General features: G+C 39.4%; 2 protein-coding genes across 2 annotated transcripts; both read right to left on the reverse strand.

The window, feature by feature from the left end:
• Window positions 1-2,920: 2,920 nt before the first annotated feature.
• On the reverse strand, window positions 2,921-4,588 carry LOC105055150 (transcription factor BHLH3). Its single transcript, XM_010936889.4, has 4 exons — window positions 3,974-4,588; window positions 3,679-3,846; window positions 3,431-3,598; window positions 2,921-3,316 (listed from the first exon to the last, which is right to left on the reverse strand). The coding sequence occupies exons 1-4, from the start codon at window positions 4,511-4,513 to the stop codon at window positions 3,230-3,232; spliced, it is 963 nt and encodes a 320-aa protein (XP_010935191.1). The 5' UTR covers window positions 4,514-4,588; the 3' UTR covers window positions 2,921-3,229.
• An 8,868-nt stretch (window positions 4,589-13,456) lies between these two features.
• LOC105055148 (uncharacterized RNA-binding protein C25G10.01) lies at window positions 13,457-21,543 on the reverse strand. Its single transcript, XM_010936887.4, has 7 exons — window positions 21,411-21,543; window positions 21,281-21,300; window positions 15,214-15,345; window positions 14,980-15,079; window positions 14,755-14,904; window positions 14,125-14,194; window positions 13,457-13,990 (listed from the first exon to the last, which is right to left on the reverse strand). Exons 1-7 carry the CDS (start codon window positions 21,411-21,413, stop codon window positions 13,755-13,757), a joined length of 711 nt encoding a protein of 236 aa, XP_010935189.1. The 5' UTR covers window positions 21,414-21,543; the 3' UTR covers window positions 13,457-13,754.
• Window positions 21,544-22,785: the final 1,242 nt, after the last annotated feature.

The following is a 22,785-nucleotide window of genomic DNA, read 5'->3' on the forward strand; positions in this document are numbered from 1 at the left end:
TACATTGTCTTACCAAAAAAAAAAACTAGTACATTGTAGATTTTGTTGGAAAATTTTTGCCGATATCTGCAAATAAATGGAAAATTAATGCTAAACTTTGGAAGCTATAAAATCGGGATTAGGAAATGGCGTCTGGATTTCAGGCATTTGGAGTATATTTCTCTGAGAACAATTTTTGCACCCTCATGCATGTATTCAGAAATATTGTGTCCAAGGTGCAACAAACTTAACACCAAAAGCCTCCTATCAAGAATTGATACGATCGTGTAAAAAATTATGACCCAAGAGCTTCCTTGTGTCATCCAAAAGAAAGAAAAGCAGAGAGAGCAGAAATTAGCATGCAGCGTGTAGAAATGCTTAAAAGGCCTCGATGGCTAGCCTCTTGAAGGCCATAAAGGCTTGCTAGAAGAAAGAAATGGAAGAGTACCTTATTAAGACCTCTAAAGCCTAATGCCTCAGCAAAGCAAGAATTAAATCTGAGTTAAAATGAGATTTAAAAGTTTCAATTTAAAATGGAGAAACATCTAAGTTATGCAAGAATAAAATAAAAATAATATTTTTAGCAGTATGCAAGAGCTTGATCCTGGTAACCTCCCGAGAGGCCCATAAAGATTTTAACAGTTAGCTTCTAGCACCTAAGGCTTCGAGAATACAAAAATAAAATGAAAGTTGTTGTGGTAATAGATGCGGTAACGGATCAAGAGATCGAATATCTCAGATGGTTAACTTATGTCTTCATCTTCGCATACATGAGGTATTGTCCATTTTGACTCGTAATCATATTAAAGCTTCAGTGAGTTTTGCTCATTTAGAATCTCATGATTCTGCTCTCTAAAAAATGCTTCACGTAGGAGAAAAATTATAACCTATATAAGTTATATTTTTTTTGACTCATAATCGATGTGGGATTAAAGAGATCTTTTCTGCACCACAATAAAAATTAAAGTGAGATTTGAGAGTTCGAGCTTAAATCGAAATAACACTTTAGCAATGCGGGGATAAAACAAAATCTTAGTTTGAAATGGGATTTGAAATTTGGAATTAAAGTCGGAGTGTGCACAAAAAGGTTAACCATGTGCTCAGGTAGTCTCCGACCAATGACCCACAAACGTAACTAGCCTTGAATTTAGTACACAAGTTAGGCCGATCGGTTTGAAGTTCAAGCAAAGGGGACTGGTTTTACTTGTTGCCTTTATGTCTATGTCAGTCTTGATCTTGAGAAGATTGAAGTGATGGATGTCGATTGATTTAAACTTGTGATGAAGTTTTATATATCTCTAAGGTTCTCTTAATTTCTCAACTTCAAATCTAAGGATCTCTCTCTCTCTCTCACACACACACTCCATAGCAAAAGGCCCAACATCCTTTCCACTCAGCCCAGTCCACGTCAATTTCATGAACCTCCTCACCCTTATATCACACAACAACTGCCCAGTGCAACTCTGAGAACAACCTGAAAATTCCTCCAAACCTCGATGATAATATTTGGTCATGACACTAACAATGCCAACCACATCAATTAAGCTCAAATGAGCCTTTCAAGCAAATCGATACTTGTGATGAAACACCAGAGAGCTTCACAATTGTTCTGCACAAAAAATCTTTTAAGCAACTTTTTAAGAGCATTCTTCATCAGATTATCTTGGTAGAGTTACATAGTGCTCAAGTGTACCTGGTATAAAATGATTGTCTGATCCTTTCCTTAGCCATCCCGTCTATCAAACTTAACATATGATTACCTCTCAACATTAAGATGCTGTTGGAAGTATCTGCTGGTCACCTTAGCTGGCCTGGCCAGTACGTCCCCTACTTACCACCTGCTCGCAAACCATGAATTCTGAAGCAAATTAAAGCAGTCCCTTAAGGGGCTGGGATTTGCTGTTCAATCTGAGCAGCAAATTCGCTGTGCACCATAGTAATAGCTATAGATTCACTGGTGTCAGGTACGTACACCATTCATGCCACAGTTGACCATCAAGTGGACTGGCAGCTATCATTACGTTCGACAGTATCCTATCGCTGCTCAGAAACAAAACAACAAAGCTTCTGTCTTGGCAGTCCAAATCATTCAGTGCACAGCTGAGGACCCATCTGCTCCTCACCAACCTCTAAGAATTGAGAGGGTGGGCTTCACACTAAATGTTTGGGTTGAGATTATCCTTTGTTTATATTATGAATTCAAAAGGTTTATTGATTGAGATCCTTTACTCTCCAACTTCTTTGCTCTATAAATATGTTTGCTTTGTTCATAAAAATGAAAATTTTCACATCATCATTCTTAAAGAGGAGATTAGGTGGACATTCGACCTTTCTGCAGGTGATAATATTAGTTTATGGGCTTCTTTTCTGATGTTTGTATCGTGTTAGAAACTTAGAACACGGGGTAGAGGAATGTATAATGCAGAGGGAATAAATAATGTAAGGTTCATGATAAAAATGGAGAGACGAATGGTGCTAAAAATAAGAGAAAGCGTTGAAAGCCAAGTCATTTCGTGAGATCTTTAAGCTTAAACTAGAAGATTGGCCTGGATCTTGCTCTTTGGAGCAAAAGATGGATTTAGACATGGTCCCCCCAACCTACAAGGTCATCACCAAGGCCAAAGAATAAGACGACAGTTACCAAATTCTTCTGCTGATTTGAATCTCTAATCTATTGCTTAGAAGACTGACACAAGAAAGAAAATGAGAAGCTACAACTTGGAAATATTATATTATTACCATGACAAGTCTCAAATTAATAGTTCCACCATCCATGTTTGGTAGGATGGTCTCAGATAAACGTCATAACATATAGTAGGAATTAGGATACTAGTGGGAATATTATAGCAAGAACTAAAACATAGTAGTTGGGAGCCATTTTTTTAATAATTTACAGAGAATGTTAATTGAAAGTTAGTAGTTGGAAGCTGAGAAGAAGCACTCGGGAGAACATATTCTGGTCAGTTATGCTCATTTTTTTCACAAAAATTATGAACACACAACCCCACATTACAAAAACATCTCAATCAGATTTTCCTTTTTTTTTTTTTTTCTGCAGTATGTGAAGGAGAGAAACACCCTCACATTGATGGTCACCTCTGAACTAGTAGTAAGCAATAATAACCAGGTACTACAAGTCATATAGGCTGGGGAAGCTGCCAGCAACCAAATCTGTTATTCACCTCCAAGCTTCTCACTGAGACAGAGATGCGCAAAAGCCCTGAAACCTGCTCCCCCTTGAATCTCTCTTCTACAAACACCTTCCTCCATATCCTGCATTCCTGAACAATGCCTGCTTTATCTCATCAGAGCTTATCACAGCCCTCTGCTCCACATCCTATCACAGCCACAATCACACAAAGATCACAGTTCAGAAACCAAGACACACAAACATGAACATAAAGTTCAGGTAATGAAACCCCACAACTATGCTCTATGCTAACCATCTTACCTCAGAGCAAGAAGCTTGCATTCCAAAGTCATTGAAGCAGCTAACAACACACTGCTGGATCTCCAGTCCCAGAGCCTCTAGAGTGTTCACGGTCGACAGCAGCAAACCTGGCTTCGCTGTACAGCAAATCTCTATTCGGGTGTCGGAGTCTCTCCTTTCGACATCAAACTACAACATAATTCACAAATTAGACTCACTGCCAAAGCAATGGACTTCAACCAGAACCAAGCACAAGACTAGCCATTTACCTTTGGAGAGTTCCTCACCAATATCTCATTGGGATTCAACTCCTTGAAGATGCCCAATAGATTCGGCTGATCCGGCCCCACTTCTATCTCTTCCTGCAGTCGTTTGATCCTTTCCAGCAGCTCTTTCATGTAATCTATGGTGTCACCAAGAATTGAAGTCCTATCCATCTGCCAATATCAAGTCTTCTCATCAACTCAACTACTCAACCATATATGATAGTGTTTATAAGTTCCAAAGCAACAATACTTCAAATTTAAACATCGAGGCCAAATCTGATCTAAGCCTTAACATTACCTTGCTGATCTTTGGAACAACAGACCGGAGCATCGACAGGCGATCGTTGAGCCGCTTCCTCCGCCTCCGTTCGGCCATCAGATTCTTCGACGGCAGACCCTCAGCTCTCTTCTTCTTCTTCCTCTCCATGCAGCCACCCATCCCAAACACCGCCGGCGCCTCCGCCGACGGCCCCATCTCCACCTTGCAAACTGCCTGCCCATCTCCCACCACACCATGCCGATCACCATGGACCAAACCAACCTTGGCATCCTCCAACGCCGGCCGGACCGACAGCGACTGGATCTCCGGTGCTGCCGGGGCAAACCCAGCACCAAACGGGCAGTAGACTTCACTCAAACAATCAAAATTCGGCTCCGCCGGCGGGGCGAGGCCTCCAAACGCTGAGAAGCTGGGAGGTACCAAGCCTTGGCCCTCTTGGAAGCAGTCCAAGCTGCCTTCACTGGAGAAGAACTCACTCATTCCAGTGGGAAGAGTGTCCCATGTATCCCTCCTGAGAGCCAGAAGCTCTTCCAGGAAGCCATGCTCATCGAGCTCCATTTTTCTTTTTTTTTTCCCTCCAAACCCTCAGAGACAAGAAGCGTACAGGAAAAAGAAGAGGGTGGTGTGAGGCTGCACCAACCTGAGGAATTATATATAAAAGCTTAGAGGAACAATTATTCCTTCTAATTAAGTAATGCAATATAGTATATATATCTATTAAGGTATGTTGGATGGATTAGAACCTATAGGTGGCTTAAGATTGGAATGGAATCTCTCTCTCTCTTTTGTTTTTATGATTTTTTTTTCTCTGTCACTGTGATTAATCTGCAGTCTTTTTCACGGAAATCTGCGATCTTGGGGTGGTGATAATTAAATGGCATGGGGCAGAGGCGTTTGACCCACAGGGCTGTCTGAAACGAAAAGGATGGGGAGGGTGGCAGAGAGTCAGAGGTTGTGTCAGGTTCTTTGTACATTAACATTCGCGTATAATATCATAAACAAATTGCAGGGGGTTCACGGCAAGCTACTGAGTGGGGCCATGTGTTCGTGGGACCACTACTTGTACTGGGAGGGAGAAGCCCCTGTTGGGTTTGGCCCTTGGGTGAGGCCAAGGATGCAAGTGGGTGTCGTGGATGGTGCCTTCTTTGGGGTTCTTGTAGAGTCGTTTTGTCTACATCTGTCTCTGAGTGCGCGCTGCTTAGATAGACCCATGTCTCTCAAATTTGTTGGTGACTGGTGGAACGTATGGGCGCTCCTATCTTTCCCTGACTTCACTGGCAAAGCATTGATTAGGATGGTAGTTAAGTACGATGGCTTTTTAGTCGATTAACTAAAAAAATTTAAAAAGGATATCTATCAAATTATTGGCATGAGTTCAACCATGCAGGCGCACAGCTATATTCATACCAAGTGGACACATTCTCTCCTAATCCTACTACAGGGTTAACATATGACGGCCTAGGATCTCATTAAAGAATATATATATATATATACACACACACACACACACATATATATATATATATATATATATATATATATATATATATATATATATATATATATATATATATATATATATATAATTTAAATTTTTTAATTTTATATAAAAACTAAAAATTTATCTAATGCACCCACCATATAAAATTAAAAATACATTTCTATTATTCTCACATATTTTTTTTATTAAAATTTAATATTTTTATCAAATTTAAAATTTAAAATTATATAAATTTACTCATAAATATCATAAATCTGATCATAAATATATGATTGAAGTAGAAATATTCCAAACATATCTTGTAGTTAATTAAATTTTAAAAAAATAAAAAAATAAAAATCAAAGCTAACATATGTACCGACATGAAAAATGTTAGTCATTACGAGTTGATCGCATATATTTCATATGCCAAAGGCTAAATTATCCAATGGAGACAAGTGGACAAGCATTTGGCCATGTTTAGCCACTAGAATTCCCCAACAGTGGTTGCATTTGTTGTATTATAATTTATATTAGGGTCTTCCTGCGCCCAATTCGCTCTTGCATGAATACTTAAGAAAACTCTTGGTCCAAACTTCTTTAACCTCTATTCCTTCCTTATACTATTATTTGTGCTTCATGCTCTCTTTGATTAATTAAGCTGGTCATGACTAACACTTCTCTGATACACCCAAGTTGCCCATGACCCGGGCATTATTATAACCAAACCCGATAATGATGGTTCTGCGCCATAGAATTCTTTGCCTTCGTGGATCAAGCAACAAGCAAGAGTGTTACCCAAAAAGAAAAAAAGGCAACAAGCAAGAGCCAATCAAAACAAGGAAAATAGATAGTGATAACAGGGTGATTTAAAGGGAAGCATTGATTTCGGAGTGGTGTTCATGCATTTAAACAAGAGTTCTTCCATTCTATCATCATCATCATCATCATCATCATCATCATCATCATCATCATCATCATCATCATCATCATCATCATCATCTTATACGTTTCATGTTGGCGTGGGTTTCTCCATTGCAACTTGCCAGGTACCTTAGCAGCAAACAACCCGGTGGCGTTCTCGGCCTATTTCTTAGGTGCACTGACATAACCCAGAGAATGGGCACATAAAAAGGATAGCGTTACTCCGAGGGCACATGATTGGAATCCTTGGATGGGGCCCAAGCCATCTCACTGCAAGACCTAGCAAGTCTATAGGGCGATGGGCGTTGGCACGAGAGACCCTATATCTCTCGAGAAGTAGGCGAACCATTGTATCAAAAAAAAAAAAAAAATAGACGAAGTACGTAGGGTATGCAGGCAACTGGCCGTAGATTGTGGTTGCCGTAGCTAAATGTTATCTAACCCATTATTGGAGTTTTAATATTCATAGAACATTGAGAGGTGTGTGTAGGAATCCCATGGGTGAGATTGGGAGTAGTGATAATGGGAGAACCATTGTACGATGTGTACTACTATACTGTGCTTGATTCTGTTTGTAACTAGGATTGCTTGGGTTTTCCCCAAAAATAAAGAAACAGGGTTAAAGTCGTGACTAGAAAAAACATTTGAGGAGTTTACTTTTCGCTGAAAAGGAATAGTAGAAGATCTGCCAGAAGAGGATTCTGGAGCAGAGACACAACGCACGCACTAAACGCATGGGAAGAAGCATGCAACCATTAGATCCCCTTGTGTTTCAAAGTTGCATGATGGTAACATGATGGTAATACGTGGCTCCTCAATCAGTAATGTTGCTCCTTTTACGCACGCAATATGAAGCAACAATTCACCACTCTATTATTTAGGCAATATCGAGTTGCATCCTTTAGAAGATGACTTAATGGATGGTTGTCAGTTAAAAATGTACGATAAGTTCATAACTTTGCTCTGCATAGAATAACAGCTAATGTATGACTTCTTATTTTAAGTTCGAAGTTGAGAAACTAAGTGAATACTATCTCCGAATTATAGAACTACTGTCTTAGTGTAGATTTCTTTGAATAAAACCAGTTTATCTCTTGTGCATGTTAAATCAGACACATCCTTCCATCCACCTCTTTTAGGAGAATACGAGCAATCATCTCCTGCTTCTTGTTTTATTATTATAGTCCAAAAAACTTTTGTCTTATGATGCTGATTATGGCAGTCTTCTCTTCTTTCAGCGTAGCTCTGCACCAAAGTGTTTCCTCTTGCCTTAACACGATCATGGATTTCCAAATCTTTTACAAAAGAGTACTGCAGTCACAAGCTGGCTGATTCCTCCCTCTCCTATAAATTATTAAATGTTCCTTGGATCCATAATCTATCTTTCTAATGCCAGGTTGAATCATCAAAGATTTTACCTCCAGGATGAAAATTATGTTTTTCCCATACTAAAATTTGCCATACCATACCGAACCGATCGATACACCCCATCTCGTATTGGACCGACGGAGAACTGGCACGATTCAATCGGTAAAATCGGTACACCGACGGTACCGAAGAAAAAAAAAATAAAAAGTAAGAAAGAGAGAGAGGAGAGGGGGAGAGGAAGGTGGAAGCCGCCAGAGGTCGGCGGTGGCCGGCTGCGACCGTCGGAGGACTTTCGAGCTCCGTATCGTCCGATAGAACTTTCAAGAAAGTAAAAAAGAGACAGCGAGCGCTCGGAGGAGGGGTGGGGAACCTATCGAACGGACGGTGCCTCAGTTGTGAGGCTTCCGGTGGCCGGTGAGTCGACGCCGACGGCCTGAGGACGGTCGAACGTGCGGAGCCTTCTTCTTTTTCGAAACAGACGACGTTTGTTTCGATTTTTTTTTTTTTTTTTAACTTATGAAGTCGACAACTGGATTGCCGACTTAAGAATTTTTAAAAAAAAAATAAAAATCATAAATCCGGCAAATCATTTGCCGACTTCACTTAAAATCATATTTTTTTTAAAAATTTGCGAAACAGGGGCGATGCCCCTGTTTCACGCCCGTGGCACCGCGCGCGTGGACTGTGCCTTCCGACGGCCACGACGACCAGTCGAAGGCCGTCCGATGGCGCCGCCGGCTCCTTCTCCTCCCTCATTTTTTTTCTTTCTCTTTCTATTTTTCTCTTTTTTTTTTCGATTTGGATCGTCGGTTCGGTACGATATGAAACCATACCGAACCATACCGTCGATCGATCGAAACGATCGATAATATCGGTTCAACATACCTTACCCCGTACAACCATTCTTGGAAGCAATTGACTCTTGTCGATGCAGTCTTATTCAACTACAAGAATCACAAGTCTTATATGTGGCAATTGCGAGTGGGACGCCATGCAGTATCCAGCTTAAACCCTTAGAGATCTTAGCTGTCCCATTTTGGCACGCAGTATCTCATTGAACTTGATCAAGGCAATATGAGGTGGTCCTCTCCTTCTATCAAATCAATTTGCCAATTAGGAATTAGAACAAGCATCTATCTATTTGTGTCTTTTACACAAAAAAAGAGGATTCACTTTTCTTCACGTGAACCATCATTGAATCGTGCAATAATTGTTTCAAAAACTGTACAATTAGATGAATAAAGAGGTTTGGATACTTTGAGATCCATGCAGGACACGATCTATGCTACGAAAGAAGATCAACCATTCTTTCGTATGAAAGATACAATCTAAACCCTATCTACTGTATCGGTTACAGCTGCAAATGTGATTCTAAATGTCAATTATCACTAATTGCACCTACCACAATATGTGGTAATCAACGGAACCGCACTAGACAGCAACCACGACGGTCATTATCAAAACCTTGTTACAGACTTTTCTCACTAAGCACCAAGAATCATTATGATAGCCATCGTAACCAGGATAGACAACAGTAACCATCGTCATTATCAAATCCATATGCTATCTAGACTTTAGATGAAGTAAATCCAAATAATACCAAATTCTCCACGCTACTAGCTAGCATGTGGGTGGATCGACACCGAATTCCCTATCCAAAACGGGGACAAGCATGATATAAGGCAAGATCTAGCCGATTGCGTCGTGTTAGGATCCAGTGACAAGACCAGGAACACGAGGACAACCAGATCAATCCCTCTCCCGGTGGGTTCACCCAACACCCCAAGCCTAAGTCCGACCCGCCTACCCGACAACGCGCGCTGGCCACACGCCACAAAAGAACCACCCCAAAACCGCGGCTCCCAACGATGGTTTCCTCGCCAGCCCACAATATTTCTCCTCACCACCCTCGCAAAACCACCACCACCTTCTCTCTGTTTTTGTCCCATCTCGCTCTCGATCACTCCTCTCTTATTTTTTTGGCCCACGGATGAGGACACGGACGCAAGAGGCCAGGACTGGGAACGGGCCAGGCTTTTCCCTGCTTCCTTGGTTTCTGTGTATATAGTAAAAAGGTTGGGGTGGGGATGGGAAAGGGTTGGAGGACTTGTGAGGGCAGCCTATACGCTATTATGCTGCCGACTTTTTCCATCTATCTCTTCTCTTTCTTTTGCGGTGCGTTCAAACAGAGGAAAAGGTCGTGGCCTTCCGTAAAGGGCGCCTATCTTCCCGTTTGGCCTTTTCTAGCTCTCTAATTTTTTTCTCTCTTGGACTTCGTGGAGTGAAAAGAAAATTGAGAAGAAGGGGGGGTGGAAAGGTCTTTTTATGTGTTCTTTCTTTCTTTTGAGCCTTCCTTTGGAATCATGGCAGAGGCGGAGGAGAGAACCTGGGGGCGGGGTAAAAGACAAGAAGAACTCGCCACCACCGTCAACCGCCAAGCGAACCTCGCGCGCGCGCGTAATGCGGACACGTGAACACGTGGTGAGATGCGAGAGCGAGCGAGAGAGAGAGAGAGAGAGAGATTGCCGGTGGCTCGTGAGGGGGAGTACGTACGTAGCTTCAAAAATAAAAGGTGGGGGAGTGCGTACGTAAGTAACGTACTACTGCTGGATGGTTTTCGGAGGGGCTTAAGGCAGCGTTTCAGAGGGGGATTGGGATTAGATTAATGACTAATGAGAGAGGAGCTAAAGATTAGTAGTTAATACCGGTCGTTTGCTTGCCTGCTTGGTTATTTGCGTTGCATGGAAACAGACAAGATCTGCAATTAACTGGCTGTCGACTATAAGATTTGATAGTTACCAATATGACCTCTTCACATTAGTTTTTGGCAAGAGTAGTGATTCATAAACCGAACACTGACTCCGCCCAAGGTTTCTTTGGTAGTCGACATTACAAATTTGGAGTTTTCATGTTACAAGCCAACAAAAACAGTAGCTGAGACGCTGAACATGGCCAATACCCAAAGCACCGCGGTTCACATTTTCACATTACTTTGACGGCAGGAATAGTCTTTTTCTTTTTTGCTAAAACGGCAGGAATAGTGATTGATAGAGTGAATAATAACTACGTATGCCTCAGCTTTGAGCTTTTGTGGAAACACAAAGCAAACACATTGTTGAACAGGCATTGCACCAGAGCCCGGAGCGGATACTACTTTGATTCCAGTCTGTTGTGGCATGAGGAGATCGGTGGAATTTTGGGAGTGGTTGGTGGGAATGGTTAAAACAGGGCCATTCACGGGGCGCCGCGTCAAGCACGAGGTCTGATTGGATGGTAATTGGATGTCGAGCCTCTTTTTTAGCATTGCTTCTGTTGTCACTACTAAGCCAATTAACCAAGTAGCTTGAAGGGCTGGAGGCTTGGAAGCAAAGCCCTATAGTGAAATTTGTTGGATCGACGAGTCAAAGCCAAAAATCTAGTGGATGATATATAATTGTATGGCACACACGCATTCACACATACACACGCGCGTACAGAGAGAGAGAGAGAGAGAGAGAGAGAGCAATATGCCGCGAGGATTGGACTGCTAGGATTGCTAGACTGAATCCACTTTCAAAATAGATCACTTGGTGGTAAATATGTGGTTTCTCAAAGAAAGTGCTAAAGATGTGACTTCTTGATTGTCTTGCTCATGTCTTAGGAAGAATTTCTTTTAGTTTAGGAAATTAAAATTCAAACTTTTCCTTTGACTTGTAGCAAGTGCTAGATGGTAAAACATTGTTTCCACTACGTTTCTGCAAGCAAAAGAATTTTAGTCATGCTAGTTCCAATCACGGGTAGGTTTAGTGCCTCTAGGTCGGCTATAATAGATCTTGAGTTGGGTAAGGTCAGGTTTAGTTGGCGTTATCGGTGCCAAGTCTAGTTAAGTCAGTCTTTAGGGTAGTTTTGTATTAAAAAAAAATGTCTTTAGATGGAATTGAAAGCAGGCTACAAGGATTCCTTTCCCCTCTTTCAGGACCCTTGACGTGACCTCTTGTGAAATTGAAGTAAAACGGTGAACGTGGAATAGATAAGACTTCGCTTTCAAATTTTTTATTAAAAAATTCTTCATGCACCGTGGGCGGCGTAGAAAATTCAACATGATATATACTACTTTATACGGTTGGTTCACAATAATATTATTTTTTAATATATATTTAATATTTATAATTTTATTTTTTTATTTAAAAATTTTAAAAGATGAAAAGATATCTATTTTTTTAAAAAAATTATGATAACATATGATATATTATGACATCATATGACATATTATGACATCCTGCATCAAATTATGATTTTCTGTATACATGATATCACAATATGACCCACAATATCAAAATATAAAAGGGATAGTTTTGTCCAATCATTTTCCAATGCGTATTTAATGCATGCAGTTCTGTTTTTTTGTTTGAAAATTTTAAATGATGAAAATATTCATGTTCTTTGGTATGTCATAATTTTTTCCAAAGAACAGAAGTATTTTCATCATTCAAAATTTTCAAACAAAAAAATAGAATTATAAATATTAAATATACGTTAAAAAATGATGACGATATAGATCAATCACATAAAAAGATATACTCTACGTCGGATTTTCAATATCATCCACGATGTCCAAAAAAAATTTTATTTTTTATTAGCTATTACTATGACACATCCGTCAAAACAAAATTGTCCCTGATTTCTAAGTGCAAACACCGTTGAATATTCAAAAACTCGCAACCTAAACGTAGAATAAGAAATTAATTATTTTGAAGGTAAGTATAATGAATGAAACATAGCAAACTTAAAAAAATCATCAAGTTTAATTATATTGTTTTCATCAAAAAAAAAAGATTTAATTATATCGTTGTGACCTCATTGGATCTCCACCTTTTGAGAGAAGAATCCATATAATGAACCACACGCTTACGGTTCATCTTTCCCAACTTTAGTTTTTATCTTTTTCTACGTTTTTCAAGGGAAGGTATGTCAAATTCGCTATCATGATATTGAGATGATTTGGTGCCAAGGTTACCGCGAAATGTCACGGAAAAGCTACAAGGCCGCTAAATCTCTTTTCTTTTTTTCCTCAATTGAGTAATGCACACGCCAGGCTCTCCTGCGTCTTCCCTGCCTTCACTGTACCGTACGTGTCCTTTCAAGCCTCCCATCTGAATCAAGCGCTCTCGGCTAAAATAATAGAAAAACAAAAAGGGTAACCTCCCACCATTACGTCCGAAACCCGTTCTCGCTCGCGGTCTCTCCATCTCCAATCCCAAGCCTCTTTGAAACACGGACACCATGAACCGAGCCCTCCAACTGCTTCCAGCGTTCTAGAGAAGTTTAGCAGGTCAGCCATAGCATCGGGTTTAGATCACGAGGCTGGGAACCGTATGTCGCTCTCTGATTTTTGTGTTGACCTTTCCATGTTACCCTGGCATTAGTCTTTTCGAACTGGCACCATGCACACTGCTAGATCGAGTGAAATGAAGGTCATTCTCTGCGTACTCCTTTTTATGCACGGCTTGAGTGAATTATTAAAGCTTTTCTCTGTTGAGATCTGAGTAGCAATCAAAAGGCCTTTTAGAATACTGCTGTATGACCTGTAATTCAACGCCTGGGAGATAGCAGCAGATCGGAGATGTGTCGGAAAGGAGCTAATTTTGTCTCCTGAACACATCATCCTATGAACTTTATATTCTTGTTCATATATTGGCATGCAATCATTCCACACTATAAAGCGTAAGATTGATGGGCACAAACAATAGTTTGGCAGCCAATGGAAACAACAATCATTCAAAAGGCAAACTGATGTCTCTAAGCAACTTTTTCACGTTCTTCAGAAAGTTAACCTATTTTTAAATCCATCAAACACCTACTGTTTGAAGCAAAGAAGGTAAAGAAAAGCCACACAGCCAGAACAGTTGAACAAACTAGGGATGACATGACTTCTGAAAGTCTAAAACTACATTCAATCCGGTTTAAATAAGGAAAACAAGCTTGAAGACCCAATCATCATCTCCACACCATCCATTAGTCATCCGGATCTAAGAACTGGGGCCAAAATTATCTGGCATACCCATTTGCACGTCGCCCATAGCCCCTATCAGGGCTTCCATATGGAGAGTAAGGTAGGGACCTTGATCGTTCTCTTCTTCCCCTACCACCACCATAAGGCGATCTCCGAGGGGAATAGTCACGACCACCCCGATAAGGTGAGGGTCTTGGAGATCGACGATAGCCGCCACCGTAGTCATCACGATCATAGCCTCCACGATATCTTCCACGGTCATGTCGATAGCCTGCAACAGAGACGAGGACAAAATGAGTGGAGTGAAGAATAGTACCACTGCAGAAATCTGATGAAAGAATCAGGGGGAAGAGCGATTAGATGATAACAAGGATCACATTTTGTTCATTGAGGGGCAAAACTTACTGTTGTCGCGAGAACTTTTCATACCAAGGTAATGTCCAGGCGTGGGTGTTCGTGCGCGTCCCCTCCTTGACTGAAAAGAAAACAAGAAATGCCTTTTAACTCTTTACAGCTTCCCCGAGCCCAAGCTGAGCATGCAATTAGAACATAATGATAGATGGTGTCCCTCATAAAACAACAGTTCTTGTTGAAAATCACATAGCAGAAGTATTAGTAGTCTTATTTCCAGGCCTCATATTTAAAAAACAAAAAAGACTACAAAAATACTAAAATCAAGACATGACTGGCAGAGCTGCTAGATGAATGCTATGTGCGAGATACCATATATGCCCGATTAGAGAGATGATAATGTCCACTGATTAGTTGTTGTAAGAGTTGAAGGTGAATTGCTGAAGTTGTTTAGTTGGAAATTTTGCTATGTTAAGTTGGTGTGATGCATGGAAAACCGTTAGGCTGGCCATTCATCAAGCTGTATGACTAAAGTTGAAATGGATGAACTGATCATCTTGATTGCTGCCAACATATCTGACGCAATGTCTTCTGAATATAGCCAAAAACCTCCAAGTCAAGGAAAGGATAAGATAAAAGGTCCTGCATGCTAATAATGAATGCAGCCATGGTGCAAAAAATTACCTTTTCCACAGTTATGTACCGCCCTTCCAGCACTGACTGGTTGAGATATTTGATGCAGCGCTCTGCATCTTCATTTGTGTCCATAGTCACAAATGCAAAACCCCGAGAGATGCGTGTACGGGGTTCAACAACCAAACGACATCCAACCACCTAAGAGAATACAAGACATTAACACCACCAATCCAGCACAATTAGAAAAAACATGAAATTTTCACAAAAACAAACCTTTCCCTCTCTGGAGAAGTGGTCCTCAAGATCCCTTTCTGTAACCCTAGAAGAAAGGCCCGTTACATAAAGAGTATTTCCAGGATTTCTTGCTTCAACCCTGCAACCACATGCAATAGATTTCTTGTTGGAGAATATATTTAACATAAAAGATTTATATTTTTAACATCTTACGTATGAACTGACGATCCAGAAAACAAAATTTAAAAAAAAAAAACTGAATACTTAAAAGACCTGCCACGACTTCCAGACCGTGATCGCGTTCGAGACCTGGGAAGGGGAGAGTGGGACCTGGACTGGGATCGACCCCTAGAATGGGATCTTGATCTAGAGTGATGCTTGTAAGGAGATGGCGACCGTGAAGACCTACAAACACTCAAAAATATATGAAGTAAACCTTCCAGAAGTTAAAAAGTTAAACATACACAAAGGAAGTGTTGAAAATAACTTTTCATTTGATAATTAATTCATTAATTTACAACAGACTAGTGAGCACTGGTTATATGGCAGTAGAAAGGCAGTTTAATTAACCAGGCTTGAACAGAACGCACTGGTGTCAACCGACCTCTTAAAGAATATAAGGAAAGATCAAGAAACATATCAGATTAGGAAGAACCATGAGAAAAAATAATTATGCTCAAATTATAGAAAGTTTAAGAAATTCAATATTTACCAATTTACCACATATACTCTGCAAACAATGTAGAAACTGACCCGTATTTTTTATTTAAAATGTGAACCATGGTTAACACTGTTCATAGAAAACATACATTCTGCCATCCAATACCTCATATAGAGTATACATCAACTATAAGCCTAGCACAAGTCATTTGCTCCACTCCCTATCATGTCAGCCAGGAAGCTATATTCATAGTAATACATGCTGAAACATATCATATCAATTGACACTAGTCTCTTCCACTTAACTTTCTATATGCCATTCTCATAAGATTCAGACATGTCTTAAAAGTTCAGAACGTCTGGTCAACACTGCTAGCCTATTTAAAGTAATACAAAACAGAAAAGCCTCCACAGATTATGGTTCCTGCAAAGCATCAATTGAAAGGCTTATGAATCTATTCCTTGCTCGGTATTCCATCTCAGTGATAAAGTATAGCCTTTTCTAGCTAAGCCCGACTTCTTTCAGTTGACTACCAAAGATCCTGAAGGCATAATTAAAGTGTCAAGATCAGCCTATGCTGTAGGAAACTGTACGCGTTGACTTGAGCATCATCCTATGGCATCCAATCATAGACCTACAGTCACGTTGGCAAGATGTTTATAGTCTACATGGGTAGCATACAACACAAAACCTGGGTGCACAATTTTCCTATTAAATATTGAACCATAAATTGATGTATGAATTGGACCCTCCTAAGCCTTCCAGCTTATAATGACCACAACAAGTTACATTGCTGGTTCTTGGTTAAAAGGCCCTCAATATCAGATTTAGCCAATGGGTTAGTAAGCTAAAACCTACCAGGGCCATAAAGGTCCATAAGGACACATCCTTCCTTAATGAGTTGGAAGGTGAGCTATACAAACCTCCTACTGCATGATTCTAAAGGACATGTCAATAGTGTGGAAATTTTCCTTCAGGTTTCACAAATATAGTAGAGAGGTGCCCAATCTGCATCAGTCAGAAAGAGCAGAGACCTGTCACTGCCCACTGTCAAGTCCACCAGATTAAGCTTCTCTAGTTCTCCCCATGTGGAGACCATATTTCCCATGTCATCAATGATGAGGCTGGAAACTTTACAGTTGCACATTAATCATTTACAATGGGTCACTGCAGCTAGCCTACATCACAAACACTGCTTGTCCAGTACCATATGTGGAGTAGGGAAAAGAAATTAACTATACTAAAATCATTATCATCATTCTAATTCTTTAGCCAAATCAATGACATTTGTAACACGCTCATTAGTTCAGACCAAAACAAATTATCACAAGACAAATTCATGCTGACAGGAACTAATACAGTTTAGTTCGAAGTGATTTTAAAGATAACGAAATCAATTCCTAGTTTTGATGTTTAAAGGTCTCTCAATTGTTTACCCCAAAAAGTTAAAGAAGAGACAATGTTTTTATGTTAGTAACAATCAAAATAAATGCTAACTTAAAAAAAAAAAAAAGAAAGAAAAAGAAATCCCAAAGGACACTAACAAACAGAAAACTTCATACTTCGCTACTTGATTGCTAGGGATAAGATTTCTATTTTATCTTATGACATCCCCTGTACTTTGCTTCTTTTTTTTTTTTTTCCGCAAGTATGGGGTAACACAAACATCTATTTCTTTGTATACCAATAATACTAATGGGGAAAAAAAGCAGCAATCAACTTTTGGCCAGACCCTTTCAAAAACAATACAACTAAGATTACATTAATTAATGCCTCATGTCTGGATAAACATGAGGCATGGACATCCAGGATTAATACATTTCTTACCATGAGACAGGCTACACAACATATTCACTTTTGTATTGGGTGCAGCTTTTTGGCTCTTAAAAAAAAGAAGGAAATGACAAGGTGATTCTTATAAAAATGGGTGTGCATTTATCAATGCAACGAGAGAAGTTGGGCAAAGGAGAGACAGTAACTAAAAAACCAAAACAAACAGCCCCACCACTGGAGTGACAATAGAAGACAAATAGGAAGATATCATAATATCATATTATCCTAAGACCTCCTAAGAACCACCAGATACATGACTACAAAAAAGGTTTTATAGGAATAGATCGGAAAAAAAGAAAGATGGATCACAATATCAGCAAATCCTAAGACATGCTAAAAGATGATTGATATGCAATTATGCATAACAACGGGAAAAATTACTGACAAATCACATTTTATCTATATAAGGTGACAACAGCATGAATCCTCTTTAGGTATTAAGAAAGAAGACACTATGTAAGCAAATTGTTTTGTCTAGATCATCAATTTATCACCAAAACTTCATCAAATAGGATACTAGGAAACCATTAGTTTGAAAGAGACCTTAAAAGTAGCATCTCATGGTCCTAAAGCCCATGTATTCAAGAGAAAAGAAATGCAAGGAAAGAAAGTGCTACTTAGGAATGACATACGCACAGGACCCCACCACATGATTTAATCTTGGGTTTACGTCATGGCTAAGATTTGTCTTTTGAGGGAAAGGGGTTCAGATACTTCTTTCTTTTTTTTTTCTTTTTTTCTTTTTAGTGGGGCAAGAGGGGGGGGGCGGGGGTTGGCAGGTCATGGTACCAATATTAAGAAGGAAGAAAAAAGAGGTGAGCATTTTCTACCTACCACCAGTAGCCAAGGTCACATGTTGTTGCCTTATTTACTGATCTAACCTTTTCATTAAAAAAAAATCCAAAATATTATCCATCTAAATTTGGAATTCACCATGGATGAAGTGCTCTTTGCGTCCCTTTAATAAATACAAGGAGTTGTGATAGCTGCAAGTTTGGTTGCACTAAACCTACCAGCACGATATTGTTAGGCATGAAACAATTTGACCCAAACCAACCCAACTGCCCATATTTTGCAAACAAAATTTAACAATTACTAGTATATTGTTTAAACTAAGTTTTGCTTAACCGTGCCAAACCAACTAGTATGACAGATCGGGGACCAACATAGTTTGACCTATGAAAACGTTATGGGGACCGGTTCGCTTAAATTCCCCCTCTCCATGCTATTAAAATCACATTTGACCCCTCCCCCGACTTTTAAACTATGTTCGGCCTAGCTATTAAATCACATCGGCCCACACAGCCTGCAATTCAGAAGTCTCTCTCTCTCTCTCTCATAGGTTTGGGTTAGGCCCCCCCCCCCGAGCTGATCACCGGCAAGTACCCCATCTAGTACCAATTCAGCGAACCTTGGTCTAAACAGGCCAATTTGCATCCCTACCACTATGTAACAAGCATGGATTAAAAAAAATCAAAATAGTATAACCATGTAATAAGAAAAGTATAGTAATATGATACTAAAGTTTTTAAATATACATAACAAAATATCATGACATGTGGCACCAGAATAAGTTCATCCATCATCACAAAATTCAAAGTCTAAATAAAAGAGATTAAGTGATCATGTATTCACAGCATATCTCTGCTAATCTTGGTTGATAGCCTGAAACAAAACATTTCATCTGTATCAATGACATATAAAACAGAACGTCTTGAAATGCCAAATTCAAGTGCATCAAACTATCAGTCGAACTTAATATATTTTAGAAAGAAATAAATCAATGGAAAATTAGGGAAAACAGCACATACGTGTATAAAACCTACCTATAACATGGGTTTTTTTTAGATACTGCATCTACAAAAAGAGATCTAAAAATTTTCATATATTCACAAAAATTATGCAAGAACCAAGAAAAAACCATCAAACTTGCGGGAAAAGGAAAAATCATTGCCAAACAATTTAAAACCACTAAGATGCTTCTTAGCTATATCTAGAGAAGGCACTTTATTGATGAAGTTTGAGCCGATGCAGTTTTGAGGACTTCTCCTATTCTTAACTTATCAAAGCCACAACGTAACCCTATCCTGCTTCACTTGTTTAATCCATAGTAACTATAATCGATATGGGAACAAATCAATCATTTCATAACAGTAGCTTATACTCAGTTCCATGTTTAAAAGACTATTGCCAACCAAAAGATAATCTAAATAAATTACCTGGAGAAAACCTCTTCAGATTATTTACTTCAACATCTCAGCAATATTTTTCAGGTGAATAATATGAACATAGAGACAATGGTCACACAATCTAGATGATGTTGAAGACTTGAAGCTGTAACTACTCATATTTTAATAAGTTTTAACAAGCACATGCTGGGCATAAGCCACAAACAAGTGTTCGGAAAGGGCTTAAACCTTACATGAAGGTACAAGACCAATAAACAAGCTATATTACACATTTTGTGCTGACAAGTACCAAAGAATCAAAGAATGCATTCAGAAAGTGAACCAAATCAATATGTTTATGATGTACATGCTCCACTAAAGTTTCTGACACAAATCCCCCTCCCCCAAACAAAACCTCATTGCTGCTCTCCCTCCATGCTTATGCTTCTTGAACTCAATGTTGATCATCCATAAAGAACATATAAGAGGAAAACTAAAGATTGCCATGAGTCATATGGAATCAGCCAACAAGGAAGGGATGGTGTGCGAGATGGTATAATGACCAGATGAAAGCAATAGAAGTGCTAAATCTAATGGGTGACTAAAGAAAGTGAAACTCAAATATATAACCCACATATGAGTCATCAGATTCAGAAAATTAAGATAACAAACAAAACTCACTAAAGACTAATGCTAGTTCTAACAAGCACCCTCAACAACCATAGAACTATATGTATGCTTAATGAACTAATAAAAAAGCTCATAAAATCAAGAAGAGTCCCATAACTAGATATCAGCAAATATGTCAATTCCCATGCTGAAACAGCCATATGCGCATGCAGACTACATGATCCATTTTTAAGTATCATTAAGCCAAACAAGAAACACAGATTACATTACATCCAGCTTAATTTTAAAGGAAGAAACTAGTTCAAATTGAGGCAATGTCTGATACGTAATCTGACAATAAAGCATACATTGCAAAGTTGCACCATTGCCCCACAAAATTGCATGTCTGCCTTATTAATTATCAGCAATTCAACCCCCCCCCAAAAAAAAAACAAAAAAAAAAAGAAGGAAAGAAAAAAAAAGTAAAAAGCATGCAGTCCAGAACCAGCATGGGAAAATACAAATATCATCTAAACAATGATTATTTGGTCCTAATCCAGGATGATGATGGCATAAATTTCGTCTAAGGGCCTGTTTGAATGATTGGGCCCAAAATCCCATGGGATTCGTAAGTTGCATCAGTACAACCACAAAAAACATTGAATTACAGACTGGACTAGACCCTTTTTTTTCCCGATGGGGTTTTTCCCCAAAATTCCCACTTCGCGCCCCCCCCCCCCCCCCCGACCCTGGATCGTCGGGAACATAGCGGGTAATGACCCTTTTTTCTAAAAAAAATTGGTTCATGGATCATAAATAGATGATATGAACGACGATAGCAGTCAAAAAACGCTAATTCTTGCACAGCCAAACATCATTTCGGATGAAATAGAACCATCTACAAACCAGAAAACGAAGACAAAAAGCGGCCCAAACCCTAATAAATTTCAAGAAATTGGGACCAAAAGCAGCGAGAACAATGGGAACAAATCCCAAACCCCAGAAATCCGAACCATAAAACACTGCGAGGAGAATCCGCTGAGAAAAGGAACAGGAACTAGGGTCTTACCTTCTGCGAGGAGAATCCGCCTGCGAGGAAAACGAAAGAACAAGAAAACCCGAAGCATTAAGAGACGAGATGAGGAGATAGAGTTGAGGACAGGAAGGAAAAGGAGGTGATCGAGGGAGAAGAGGAGTACCATTTGGGGATTGAACTGATGAAACCCTTGAAGGCGGAAGTCTGGGTGCTAGGGTTTTTCTCTCTCTTTCCAATGGAGGTCCGAGTCCTTCCGATGGGGCTTATATATACGTCAGGCGTGACAAAAGTTTGCGGGATGTGGGAATAATTCTCTCAGGACGTGGCCATAGAAATTTCTATGCGGAATTTTTAAAAAGAAAATGCCCCTCTGCCATCTTACTTTGCTGGTAACTTAAAAAAAAAAAAAAAGGATACTCACCAACGGACAGCGATCGCCGTCGTTTCACCCCGGATGCCGTTAGATATTGACACGGTGCGCGACTTCCACATCCCTGTGACTTACGTTAATCAAAAATTGTTTAACAAATCCATGATCCAATCAACGTTAATATTGTTTTCTGATAAAAAAAAACTAGTGGCTAGGCGGTGCCTGGGCTATTGATTTTGTACAAAATACGAGATCTAATTTTTTTTTAATTACTTTATAATTCATTCGGAGAGGTCAAGCCTTCGAGGTCTCCAAAATTTTTTTTTTTTTCTTTTACTCCTTGCTACCTTATGTACACAGCATGCATGACCTGAAAATTTTTTTCTATTGCTTTATGATTCATGCAAAAAAATTAAAACTTTAAAAATATTTTTTTTTAATTTTATAATTCATACATGAAAAATCAATGAACCTGTATGATGAAAAATCAATACTATGCTTCCACCACATCCGCACCTACGATCGTACTCTCTTCACCTACCCCATGTCCACTCCAATGCCGTCAATATCTAGATGCACTCCTCTGAACTCAGCCTGACAGTGAAGTATAAGGCTGTTCGTATCCTCCGCATTGGGGTTCCATTTGACGGACTCGTCGGTAAGGAAGATCCATAGAGTGACAGCATCGATCTTTCGGATGGTGGTTCACCATGGATTCGTCCGCCCCAATCCACTCTGACTAATCGAAGCCTCCCAACCAATTGGGACTCGTGAGAATGGAAAAATAGAAGAAAAATGAAGAAATTACGAGAAAAAATGAGACGACTCGGGAGGGGTTCGAAGAAAAAAATAATAATAATACATCATGGGAACAAAAAAAATAAATATCATAGAGGCTTCCAAACTTGACACGTGGCCTGTTGAAAGATTATTCTATAATTTTACATGTCAATACAGAAGGTTACCCCCAATATCCTTTTATCGTTTTACTATTATTTTATAGATAGATATAGATTCGTGCAAAAAAATCGAAGCTTCAAAAATATTTTTTTTTAATTTTATGATTCATACATGAAAAATCAATGAAACTGTACGATGAAAAATCAATGCTATGCTTCCACCACATTCGCACCTGCGACCGTACTCTCTTCACCTGCCCCATGTCCTC

The sequence above is a fragment of the Elaeis guineensis genome, chromosome 12 (genome assembly GCF_000442705.2).
Source record: "Elaeis guineensis isolate ETL-2024a chromosome 12, EG11, whole genome shotgun sequence".
Classification (NCBI taxonomy): Eukaryota; Viridiplantae; Streptophyta; class Magnoliopsida; order Arecales; family Arecaceae; genus Elaeis; species Elaeis guineensis.

Coding starts and splice junctions, on each gene's coding strand:
- LOC105055150 (XM_010936889.4), bottom strand. CDS start 4,513: ATGGAGCTCGATGAGCATGGCTTCCTGGAAGAGCTTCTGGCTCTCAGG. Junction 3,847..3,973: donor TTGTTCCAAAGATCAGCAAG/GTAATGTTAAGG, acceptor TGATATTGGCAG/ATGGATAGGACTTCAATTCT. Junction 3,599..3,678: donor TGGTGAGGAACTCTCCAAAG/GTAAATGGCTAG, acceptor ATTATGTTGTAG/TTTGATGTCGAAAGGAGAGA.
- LOC105055148 (XM_010936887.4), bottom strand. Junction 15,346..21,280: donor GCGGATTCTCCTCGCAGAAG/GTAAGACCCTAG, acceptor GAGTGTTTGTAG/GTCTTCACGGTCGCCATCTC. Junction 15,080..15,213: donor CGGTCTGGAAGTCGTGGCAG/GTCTTTTAAGTA, acceptor ATGTGGTTGCAG/GGTTGAAGCAAGAAATCCTG.